The sequence below is a fragment of the Sinocyclocheilus grahami genome, unplaced genomic scaffold, assembly GCF_001515645.1.
Source record: "Sinocyclocheilus grahami isolate Dianchi unplaced genomic scaffold, SAMN03320097.WGS_v1.1 scaffold463.1, whole genome shotgun sequence".
Taxonomy (NCBI): domain Eukaryota; kingdom Metazoa; phylum Chordata; class Actinopteri; order Cypriniformes; family Cyprinidae; genus Sinocyclocheilus; species Sinocyclocheilus grahami.
Window position 1 is genome coordinate 708,687 of NW_015505642.1, and position 12,994 is coordinate 721,680.

General features: G+C 34.0%; 1 protein-coding gene across 1 annotated transcript in view; it reads right to left on the bottom strand.

The window, feature by feature from the left end:
* The window catches only part of LOC107553027 (eIF-2-alpha kinase activator GCN1-like), a 58,147-nt gene that overhangs the window by 15,059 nt on the left and 30,094 nt on the right, over positions 1 to 12,994 (bottom strand). The window contains exons 32-46 of the mRNA XM_016235104.1: positions 10,665 to 10,859; positions 9,681 to 9,927; positions 8,477 to 8,598; positions 7,994 to 8,108; positions 7,013 to 7,192; positions 6,668 to 6,888; positions 5,528 to 5,596; positions 5,305 to 5,443; positions 4,987 to 5,183; positions 3,830 to 3,972; positions 3,629 to 3,746; positions 3,279 to 3,494; positions 1,889 to 2,053; positions 1,650 to 1,811; positions 485 to 577 (exon numbers count right to left, since the gene is read on the bottom strand). Coding sequence (XP_016090590.1) covers positions 485 to 577; positions 1,650 to 1,811; positions 1,889 to 2,053; positions 3,279 to 3,494; positions 3,629 to 3,746; positions 3,830 to 3,972; positions 4,987 to 5,183; positions 5,305 to 5,443; positions 5,528 to 5,596; positions 6,668 to 6,888; positions 7,013 to 7,192; positions 7,994 to 8,108; positions 8,477 to 8,598; positions 9,681 to 9,927; positions 10,665 to 10,859 — 2,382 coding nt within the window. The remainder of the gene's footprint in view (positions 1 to 484; positions 578 to 1,649; positions 1,812 to 1,888; positions 2,054 to 3,278; positions 3,495 to 3,628; positions 3,747 to 3,829; positions 3,973 to 4,986; positions 5,184 to 5,304; positions 5,444 to 5,527; positions 5,597 to 6,667; positions 6,889 to 7,012; positions 7,193 to 7,993; positions 8,109 to 8,476; positions 8,599 to 9,680; positions 9,928 to 10,664; positions 10,860 to 12,994) is intronic.

Consider the following 12,994-nt stretch of genomic DNA (forward strand, 5'->3'; position numbering starts at 1 on the left):
TATATATATATATATATATATATATATATATATATATATATATATATATATATATATATATATAACATATACTAATATAAATATATGCATACTTTTTTAGTACAGAATTATTTATGTATAAAACGGCATATAACGGTGAAAACTGAAAATATATAGTAAAAAAATCTAATTCAATATATTAACAAAACTACAATAGTATATCAATGGCAATAAAATAACACTGGTATTGGGCACATATAATGAGTGGCATAGGTTTGTAAGATCAAACCTTTGAAATATCAAGGGATTAATCTTAGATACAAGAAATTTAAATACTGTAAATAATTACAAACTGTGGTTGGTCACTTTAAATGTCATTTTTTCATTTCTAGTCCAGAAAAAGCTTATATTACGCTGACTTTGTTGTTTGTCTGGATATACAAGCTTATAAATCTTTGTTCATGCACAGGTTCGTTAAGAAAGGCTGCTAGTAAAGAGAACTCACCTTGGGCACCAGGTAAGGCAGGACAGATCGACTCTTCACAGCCATCACCTGCTTCAATCCATCCAACGCAAACTCTGACGTCTCGTCATCATCCTGCAGCAAAAAGCACAAAGTACGTTTTAACACTTTTCACCATACATACTGTTGTAAAGCAGAACTATACTACTGTTCAAAAGTTTGGGGTCAACAAGATTTTTTTTAAAGAAACTGATACTTTTTTAACTCTATTCAGCACAACTGTTTTCAGCATTGATGATAATCAGAAATGTTTCTTGAGCAGCAAATCAGCATATTATACTGATTTCTGAAGATCATGTGACACTGAAGACTGGAGTAATGATGCTGAAAATTCATCACAGAAATAAGTACCATTTTTGTATTATAAATTGTAATAATATTCCACAACATTACTGTTTTACTGTATTTTTGATCAAACAAATGCAGCTTCGTTGATCACAGGATTCTTCATTCAAAAACCCATTAATTATCTTTTGTTTCTTACATTTAGTCATTTAGCAGACGCTTTGATCCAAAGCGACTTACAAATGAGGACAATAAAAGCAGTCAAAACTAACAAAAGAGCAACAATATATAAGTGCAAATGACAAGTCTCGGTTAGCCTAACGCAGTACACGTAGCAAGGTGTGTGTATATATATATATATATATATTATACACACACACACACACACAAAGAAAAACAAGTAGATAGAATAGAAAAAATAGAAAGCTAGTGTTTGTTTGTTTTTTGTTGTTTTTTTAAATAAAGAATAAAAAAAAAAAAAGAAATATAAAGTAGAATTAAAATCGAATAGAATTTTAAAAAGGCAGTTCACCCAAAAATGACAATTCTGTCATCATTTACCTGTATGCATTTCTTTCGGCTGTTGAACACAAAAGATGACATTTTGAAGAATGCTGGTAACTGACGGTAGCCATTGACTTCCACAGTATGCCAAGTCAATGGCTACCATCAGCTGTTTGGTTACCCACCAAACTCACACAGGTTTGGAACAAGTGGAGGGTGAGTAAATCAATTTTCATTTTTTGGTGAACTATCCCTTTAATATTGTTTTATCGCTTATTAATTTTTTTAAACGTCTGTTCTTTCTTTATTTTCTCAGCAATGCAAAGTAAACGCAGGGATTGTGGGAAGGAGGCCGCACCAGTTGTTTGAGCAGCATAGGCAGGATGTCGTCGAGGGCCTGGTGACCGATGGTGGCGTGGAGCTGCTCGAAGGTTTTGGCAGCCGCTTCACGAACCTCTTCCAGAGGATCACACAGGGCCTTACGCACGGTGGGAACCAGAGACTCGGAGAACACCAGAACCTGACACAAAAACACCGCTTTACCACGATGATGTGAACAGAGTGAATCGTGAGCATATTTTATCAGCTGCAACTCACTGCTTCTTTGCTGGTGGACTTCATGATCTCGCTGAGGCCGATACACACGCCCTGCCTCTCGTCGCTCTTATCCGAGCGCAGACCCTCCTCCAGGATGGGAATGATTTCAGGCAGGATCTTCTCACCCAGTTTCTTCACCAGGTCACCTAAAGTACGAGCGGCGATCTGGAGCAGGACAGACGGAAAACACAGACATTAACCTAAACAACATAAGCAATGGAGGCATTGAAGTCTTTCTTTAGAGGAACACTGACTGATCCATCAGTCATACTTTTTTCAAACAATTTTTAAATAGTATTTAAATATTATAAAAAAAAATTCTTAAATATCAAGTAAAGATTTTCTTATTAAAATAAATATTATTTTTTATTCTCATAAATATTAAGAAAATAAACATTAAGCATTAATTACTATAATAATAATGTACTATTACAAAAAATGTCTTAAATACTAGAAAAGTAAACATTTTCTTAATGTTAAAATTTAAAAAAATTATTCGATAATTTAAATAATTAAAATACATTTATTATTAAGAAAATAAGTTTCTTAATATTTATTCTCTCAATAAATATTAAGAAAATAAACAGTTTTAAATATTATTGCAAATTATTAATTTTGTTTCTTAAATATTAACAATGCAAACATTTTCTTAATATTTATATTAAATATTTTCTCAATGTATTAAGAAAATTCTTAATATTTTCTCAAATAAATATTAATTTAAATATGAATTACTTTAATAATAATATGCCATTACAAAAATGTTTTCTTAAATATTAAGCAGACATTTTCTTAATATTAAAATTAACAAATATTTTCTCAATTTATTAAGAAAATACATTTCTTAACATTTTCTCAAATATTAAATAAATTTTTTTATATTACTATAATGTGCTATTACAAAAATGATTTCTTAAATATTAAGTAGTTTTCTTAATATTAAAATAAACAAATATTTACTTAATTTATAATTAAAAAAAGATTTCTTAATATTTATTTTCTCAAATATAACCATTAATGATGATCATTTTATTCAGAAAATAACGAGAGTGTCAAATAATTTTGATATCAAACGGTTTAAAGTTTTTTAACAATTCAGCGGTTTATGTTAAACTTTTTGACGTCATATTCTTGCAGGAGAGAAACGCCATTACTGTATTTTATTCCTCAAAATCTAGACAAAAAAAATTAGAATTAAAATAATAAAGAATATATAATAAATCACAATAAAAAAACATTACAGCACAATTATTATGATACTAAATACACACTGCTTTCCAAACGACAACAAACTACAATTCTGATGTAGCTGCTAACATGGAAACAAATTTCCAAAAAAACAAACAGGCCACAAAAATCAAAAGGGACTGTAGTTGGCTATTGGCTGTACCGTTCTCTTGTCTGGGCAGGTGGAGGCCAGGAAGCCCAGCAGCAGCGTGAAGAGGGTGGGCAGGATTTCTCGTAGCGTTCGCGGCGTGTTCGACACCACGATCTTCCACACGTGAAGAGACGCCTGTCTGACCACCAGCTGTATGTCTGAGCGGCCCATGTAGAGCCCAGAAAGCACACGGTTGCGTCTCTCTGCACCCAGCGCTCCAATGATGGCCTGGGGAAATTTATTACAAACACATTTACACAAAGTTTCCTAGAACAAAAGCACAACAGGAAGTGAAGGATCTACTTTGCTCTTCCTGAATGTACGGGCCCATGTGGTCCATTCCAGGGGCTCATTACGGTTACCTTATTCGACTGGGCCGTGCCAAAATTGTCATCCTCTGATGCCGTCTCTGTTGTCATCTTTCCCGTTACCCCGGAGATATGGAACAGCAGGTCGCCTAGCAACTGCACCGAGCTGAATCTAAGAGAACACAAACACTCAGCATCAGCATCCATCACTATGACAACCGTCTCTGAAGTGATGGAGGGCCCGATGTGCAGTACCTGATCCTCCAGAGGTTGTCAAACAGGCCCTGCTCCAGCTCTGGCAGCAGTAGAGCGATGGCCGTCTCGGCGTACATGCTAATGATGCGCTGGCCGGCGCGCAGGGCCGTGTCTCGCACGTACTCGTTCTCATCGGCCAGAGCCTGAACACACACACAACCATCTATCTTACTCAATCAAACAGACCGTTTTATCTAGATTTAGGAGACTAAAACAACTAGATGGCAGTAACATTCCTGTATAAACAACCAATAAAAGACAGAAACAGATCAACAACAAGTTGTTGAACAGAAGAAACGTGAAACTTTGGGTGAACTATCCCTTCAACTAAATTGTGAAGAGTGGGATATTAGACTAGGATATTACTGGTTAATAATATTTTTCTTAGTAATATTAACCAATAATTCTCCAATAAGTAGTTCTCATATATATATATATATATATATATATAGTTACTCAATTTTAAAGTTTTCCTTTAGAGGAAATAACCAGCAACATTTAATAAGAATATAAATATTTTATATATTTATATATTTTATAATATTCCTTCTCTCAAATAAAGATTGTGCAAATAAACAATTTTTTAAATATATATATATTTATCATAATTAATGTTAATTTATTAATTACTTTAATAATAATTTAAATTAATTTCTTAACATTACTCAAAGAAAACCGTATAAATATTAATTGTTTAATAATAATTTATTATTAAGAAAATAAATCTCAACATTTCTTTTCTTAAATGTTTAGAAAGTAAACATTTTCTTACTAAAATTAACATTTTCATAAATCTATTTTTAACTATTCAATAGTTTGTTAAACTTTGAGCTCATATTCTTATGAGTAATTTATAATAATAATAATAATAATAATAATAATTTATTATTAAGAAATACATTTCTTAACATTACTCAAAGAAAACAAATATTAATTGTTTAATAATAATTTATTAATAAGAAAATAAATCTCAATATTTATTTTCTAGAATGTTAAGTAAACCGCTTCTTAATATTAAAATAAATATTTAATAATAAATATATTTTTCACAATTCAACCGTTTACATTAAACTTCTCGAGCTCATATTCTTGAATTTGAAAATGCAGGAGATAATCAATGTGAAATGATTAAAATGCATTCAATCATGCCGTCTCACCTTGAGGATGCAGGGAAGGATGGGACCCACATACGGGGTGAATTTTTCTCCAAAGGTCAGAGGGAGGTAGATGAACATCATGATGTATCCGTCTCTGACGTGAGAGGCAATGTCCACCTTACTGGCCGTCTGAACCACGTCTGGCATCAGTTTATCCAGCTTCTCCACACCTAACGCTGCCATCACCTCAGCCAGACCTGAGAGACGAAGATAGAGGAATGAAGAACAACATTAATAGAGTAAAGTAGTATGGAGGTGTAATATGAGTGTGCTGCAGCTCTCTGCTGCCCTCTAATGGTGCAGTGATGGTTCTCTCACCTTGAGCGGCGCCGGATCGGTCCACAGAGCTCTGCTCCGATGCCAGCGTCTCCATGAGCCACGGCAGCAGATCGTCGAAGCAGGACTCGCCCATTCCCTTCACCATAGCACCCAGAGCCTTAGCCGACACGGTCCGCACCTGATCGACAGACACATTCACATATAACACAGTTAATGCCAGCCGGCTTTAAGAGTTCCCACGGATCAGTGCGGATGATATTACCTCGGGCACAGGGTCCAACAGAGACGCTTTGAGTCCTGGAACCACGCTGGGCAGATACGGAGACAGATCCTGCAAACAAATACAACACATAAAACAATATTAAAGCGAGGAGCCACTCAAGGCCGTGAGCTACAGTGATTTACCACAGAGGTGATCTCATCTAAAATTACAGTGTCAATAAGGCCTAAAGTGGCTTGTAGCTTTTATAAAAACATTTTTAGTAATATTTTTCTGCTTGTTTGCATTGACTTTTTTGGCTCTACGCACCTGAAGCAAAAAGATTTTACTTATTTGAAGCGCAAGAATTTCTTATAGCATATTGATTCTAATAATATTTCACATTGTGATAATCAAAATTAACAATTCTTCCAAGATAATTAATCCAACTGCAGGCTGTATATGGATGCTTAAGTCACATTATTTGGTAAACAATACATTAAAATCAGTAATACTGTGAAATATTATTATATATGATTTAATACAAACAACTGAACGAATCGCTGAATAAATAATGACAAAAATATATACATATTTTTTGGAATTTTTTTATTTGGTTCAATATTAGTATTTCTTTTAAACTACTGTTTATTTATGTTTTAGAAAGAAGCTAATACTCACCAAGGCTGCATTTTTTTTAAACAAAAAGTGAAATAGTGAAGTATTATTATGATTTAAAATAACTATTTTCTATTGTAATATATTTTAAACTGTAATGTACTTCTGTGATGCGCAGCTGTATTTTCAGCATCATTACTCCAGTCTTCAGTGTCACATGATCTTCAGAAATCATTCTAATATGCTGATTTGCTGCTCAAGAAACATTTCTGATTTTCAAGATTAAAAACAATCGTGCTGCTTCATATTTTTAAAATAGAAGGTTCATTTTAAAGACAGTATAAATGTCTTTACTGTCACTTTTGATCAAATTAATGCATCCTTGCTGAATGAAAGTATTCATTTCTTAGAAAAAAAGAAACCTTTTTCATCCAATCCAAAAAACCTGAATCATTTGTTTACAAAAAGTTAATTTGAACTCCATAACACCAGCAAAGGAACCAGAAGTTATCAACCTGTTATAGCACACACAGTATTTAGGATATAAAACAGCACGGCTGTAATCAGGTCAGTATCGCTTCCTACCTTCTGATCAGTGAGTGAGTACATGTTTCCGATGATCTGCGCGGCCATCTTGCGTGTGTCGGTGGAACGGTCCTGAAATGCTCTCTGGACGATGGGCATGATCAGAGCCAGAGACGGAGCGTCGATGAAGTGTACAAACTTTGTGTCCAGCAGCGTTTGCAGGCAGTGCTGCGTCTTATGAGACGGGTCGGTCAAAGCGTCCAGCAGGATGGGGGTGATCGCTGCGCAATTCACAATGTCAGTTCAGTGACTGAGTATGTATGGTTCAAACCTTTACGTTTGCATTAAAGCCCCACTGTGCTTGTGCTGCACCTCCCACTCAATTTAAGCATTAATATTTCATACCCAGGATCTCAGGGTTGCGGATGACAGAGCCGATCTGTCTGAGCGCTTGCTGACCGGCTTTCTGCACCTTCACATGAGAGTCGGTCAAAACCTCCGTCAGTTTGGGAACGATGTTCGGCAGACACGAGGACAGCTGCTTAGGAGCACAGTACGCCATCGCACCCAACAACTCTACCGACCCTGCAGACACAGCGCCGAGAGTATTAGAAATGACTGATAATCATTAATAATACAAAATAAATAATTCTTATAACAAAAACATTATTATAATAAATCAAATTAAAAAACTATCATTAAAATGCCCTGCACTTCCTTGTAAGACAGCAATAATGTTCAATAAAAAAATAAACATTATAATTAAAAATACTATAATAAAAATAAAACAATACAAACAATAATTATAAAAATGATTTAATAAAAATACTAAATAATAACGATCTGCATTACCATGTGAAACCAATGATCATGATTAATAAAAAAAAAGTAATCACAAAAAATAAAAACTATACTTACAATAATTAAAACAAAAATATCATAATGAAAAATAATAATGCAATATATGTAAAAAATAAAAACAAAAATACTATAAAAAAATAAACAATGCTATGCATTTTCATGTGAGACAGTGATAATGAATAAACAATAATAATAATACATATAATTATATTAAATAATAATTACAAAAAAATATAAATATAATAATTAAAATAAAATATACTATAATAAAAACAATAATAATTTAAATAAATATATAATATAATAAAAAATAAATAATTGAACAATGATCTGATAAGACCGTGATAATAAATAAATAAAAAATAATATGTAAAATAAATAAGTACAAAAAACAATTATAATAATTTAAATAAATATACTATAATAAAAAAAACTATAAAACATAAAACAGTAATCATATCTCTTCAGTAGACAAAGGCCTGAACACTATACTCCCAAAAAAACATTTTGCATCCCAAAGCAGACCTGCTTTGGTTCTCCAGGACTCCTCCTCCAGAGCCATCAGCAGAGACGGCAGCACCAGCTTCACGCCGTGAGCGCTCAGATTCCTCATCACAGCCTTAGCGCAGTCATCCGCTGCCTGACACACAGCAAACCATCATGCAACATTTCAAAACACAGATGCATTCATTTTCAACCTCATTTCAACTCGACGAGGCACCACATAGTTTGAGAGTCAAGCAGTTTGCACTAGGACTTACTGAAAGCAGCAAAAAACAAAAAAACAGTCAAGTGACAATCACAGCCAATCAAAACATGTCTGATGCTTAAAGTATCTAATGTATGTAATGCAGGATTTTGGACCAATGAGATTTCACTGTGGGCGGGGCCACCCTGTGCAAAACGATGAATTTAAATACAGTGGCTGGTTAGGGTTCTAGAAAATGACCGATGCGAGTTATGATGCGAGTAAAAAAGTATAAAGTAGAAAACAAAAAGTGTTTGTACCTCTCTGACATACTGGTTCCCATCACCAAAACAGAGCAGCAGGTGAGGAAGGACGTGAACCACGTACGGCTCAAACAACTTCCCCAGCATGTTGCACAGCATCTCAAACGCAAACAGAGCACCTGTGACAGAGACAAGGACAGGCTTATTTCTACCTTCAACTCTTAATTACTTAACTTCCTTGCATGGTTTTTTTCTTAAATTTGAATTTTTCTTTCTTCACTCTGCATGTTTTATTTATTCTTTATTTAATAGACAAATACCCAAGATAAAAGACAGAACTATTGGGAAAAAAGTAGGGAACAGGAGCGGCACACAAGCGAGACTCGAACCCGCTTCACTCATATGAGCAGCACAACTCATGATAGGTTGAATTTATTTAGCATTATTTATCATACATCATGATTTAATTTATCATCACTTGCTTACTTCATTTGCATTGTTGTTTTTGATTCGAGTATAGTTTTAGTCTAGTGTCTTTGTTTTGTTTTAATTTATACATTTTTATTATTATTTATTTATTATTATTAACTTATTTAATAATTATTAATAAACTAAACTATTTTTAAAAACTGAATTTACTTATCTAGCTGGTCATGTCTGAGAAGGAACTTTTTTTTATATATATATATATATTATTAGATAATTAGACAAATTACATAAATATATATATAAAAATATTATTTGTGACCCTGGACCACAAAACCAGTCACAAGGGACCATGTCCAACTTTGACAATTTCAAAGTTGAATAAATAAGTTTTCTATTGATGTATGGTTTGTTAGGATAGGAGGACAATATTTGGCCGAGATACAACTATTTGAAAATCTGGAATCTGAGGGTACAAAAAAAATCTAAATATTGAGAAAATCATCTTTAAAGTTGTTCAAATTAAGTTCTTAGCAATGCATATTACTAATCAAAAAATACGTTTTTATTTATTTACGGTAGGAAATTTACAAAATATCTTTATGGAACATGATCTTTACTTAATATCCTAATGATTTTTGGCATAAAAGAAAAATCTATAATTTTGACCCATACAATATATTTTCGGCTATTGCTACAAATATCCCCCAGCGACTTAACACTGCTTTTGTGCTCCAGGGTCACATTTATTGTTTTAAATATATTATTTGCCATGCCAATAAAGCCCACTGAAACAGAATTCATTAGTTGATTATCAGTTTTCAGCTCTGCTCACCCTCTCTGCGTCTGGAGTTCTTCTTGTCCTGGATGGCGTCTGTCAGAGTGGTCATGATCTCCTGCTGTTTGAGAGACAGGATTCCCAGGCCTTTGACCAGCCCGGCCAGTCCGTACGCAGCTCCCTTCCGCTCGGCGTATTTGTCGCTCTCCAGCAGGAGCTGCAGGAGCTTCCGCACCATCCCACCGGCGTCCTCCTTTATAGCAGGAACCAGAGGAGAAAGACAGCTGGCCACCGACTCCTGGACCTGAGGACGACCAGAGACAAGCACATTAATACCAGGTGTAAACGGACCATCTGTGATCGCACAGAGACGGATGCAATGGTATAATTTTTTAAAGAAGACTAAGGGCCCTATGAAATCAATTTTATTTTGTTTTAATGGTTAAATTAAATGTGTATAATCATGTCTGGAACATGATCGTTACTTAATATCCTAATGATTTTTGGCATAAAAGAAAAATCAATAATTTTGACCCATACAATGTATTGTTGGCTATTGCTACAAATATACCCCAGCGACTTGACTTACTGCTTTTGTGCTCCAGGGTCACATTTATTATTTTGTTTTACAATATTGGGGGCCTATGAAATGTTTGTTCCTAGCTGGCTGTGATCAGAAATACATCTCAGGACTGATGTGAACATGTCGCATTATGTAAATGATAAATAATATATCAGTTATATCTGTATATTTGTTTTATTAATAATTAAAATCATGTAATTTAAATTCATTTAAAAACGATTAAATCTCGGTTAATAACTTATTACCCAGTTCATAAGTACCACCAGAACTAATCAAATCTTTACTCAATTGTCAGTTAGTCAGCTGAAAGTTAATCATTAAAGTAAAATGACAAAAAAAAAGAAATTAAGATACTAAAACTAAAATTGAAATTCAGTTGAAAACAACAAACAAACAAAAACAGGGAAAAATTCATACTGGATGGATGTTACTATCAGGCAAACACAGAAGGAGCTGACCTGCTGTGAGGGAGTGGAGAGGGCCGTGATCAGCTTGGCCACGATGGGTTTGACTTTAGGGTCGCTCTTGTCCAGATGTTTGGCCAGCGAGCCCATGAGGATGACCACGCTCTGCCGCACCGAGTCATAGCTGGCGTCCTGTGGCGCATTCTTCAGAAACTCCTCAAACACGGGCAGCAGCGAGTTCACGTTATCCTGACAGACAAAAACATAGTCAGTTAAGACTATTAATTAGCTTTTATTGTTTTCAGTTTTTAATTTTAGTAAAATTTTTAATAAAGCATGCTTTTGCTTTAATTATTCATTTTAATATTACTATTTAGGTTTCTTTTTTTTTTTCACTTTTAGCTTTAGGTCAGTTTTTGTTTTTCAGTTAGTAATTTTAGTGCTTCAGTTTAAACTTTCAAATTTTAGTTTTTAATTTCCATTTAGTTCAAGTTTATTACTTATTTTATAATTCATTTCACTTTATGTAAATGCATATTCACTTGTGCATTATTTTGAAAAAATGTGCACTACTTTACCTGGTGAAATATTATATTTTATATCATTTACAAAAATGCATATTCACTTTAGAAACATACATTATTTTAAGAGGCAAAATAATATATTTTAATTTGCTATTTTGCCACAATGCATATTCCCTTTAGAAATGTCAATTATATTAGCTGGTTTTATTTTTAGTAATTCTGTTATAGGGCTGCATGATTAATCGAATGTGACTGTCATGCGTATCTTGTCAGTAAAGCCGGTTCTGTGATTAGTAGTAAATCTCCAACACATGCTTTCAGATGGAGCGGCATTTACTACACAGAGCTGTAGTTCACCGACAAGCTACGCAAAACAGCAGACGATATAATCGTGCGATAATGAAATCGAAGAAAACGTTCTGCGATTATGAAAGCGGTTTGCGTGAAGCACGTGAAAATACCACATTTAATAGCATGTTTAGTCCAAACTCACTTCATAACGCTAGTCGAGTGTTTGAAATAAATCCTTCTGTGAGACGATGTTCCCTCTTTTCCTCGCTTTCCTTCGCTTTTAAATAGCTTGTAAAAGCGGCGTGCTCATTTTACTTTCACTTTCAAATAGCGGCAATTCAGCGTAAAGCAATTGTTCGTTTTTAGTTCGTTTGAATTTTCCCTCTTTTCCTCGCTTTTAAATAGCTTAAAAGCGCCGTGCGCATTTTACTTTCAATAAACTTTTGAATTAGCAGCAATTCAGCGTCATTTGCTTGAATGCAACAACAAAATACAACGTCAAACTCACTTTAGCCTATATATAAAACACAGAACTTTTATTAACAAAACGAATAAAAATACACCATGCAATAGGGCAAGCTATGCTTAATATAAAATAACAAATAACTTGCATAAAGTTTAAATAGGTATACAAAACTGGAAATAAGTAAACGTATAATATATAACCAAATAAATAAGAAAATTAGAACGTATATTAGCAAACCGAATAAGAAAGCTTGGAGGCACGGCATACACCTTGATGTCAAATAACATAAATAAATTACACAAATCTAATTAAATAGATTAATTAAATCTAATTAAATAAAGTAAAAATCAGCAAACACTGTGGAACCAATTAAATAACACACACATTTTTTTTTTAAACATCCAAAATCACCTTAGACAAACGGCAAAAGTCAACAGGCTTTTCAAAATCCACAATACTGCCAAACAGGCGCTTTTGCACTTCGTTTCGAAACTAAATCATCCGCCATCGTCTTGTCTGACTCACCTCACCTCACTCTTCTTGTCAGTCAGCTCGACTCTCTCTCCTCACTGGAGAAATTAAATCTGATCTGGGATGCTGCATTGAGCAGCCGCATTCAGTTTTTAATTGTAGTGTCTGTTGTTCTTTTACTGAACTAAATAATTTTTATTACTATAAAACAATCAAAACGATGGTGGGGGTCGGTGCCGTGGTGGGCAAGTGAGGTAACCGGTGTTGCGGCTTAACAACGGTATCACCGTCAGCACCATCTATCGCGGCAAGCCTACTTCTTACACAGAATAAGGCACGCAACATATTTCATAGTATTCTTAGCAGTGATAAAGGTTATGTCGATTAGCATTGCATTATTATATACTTTATTATAATAAAAATGATAATAAGACGAACTCAGATAAACCATATATTGTCATAGTCGTGTGTTTATTAGTCACGTTGAATTAATGAAAGCAGTTGAATCTTCTGTTTATTCAGCAACCGCTATATGGATTTCCTGGGTTTCTTCTGCGAGGCGTATTTGGAGCTTCAGCGCGAGAGCGCCCTCTGGTCTTCAGATGGAGATTTACTGCTGATCACAGAACCGT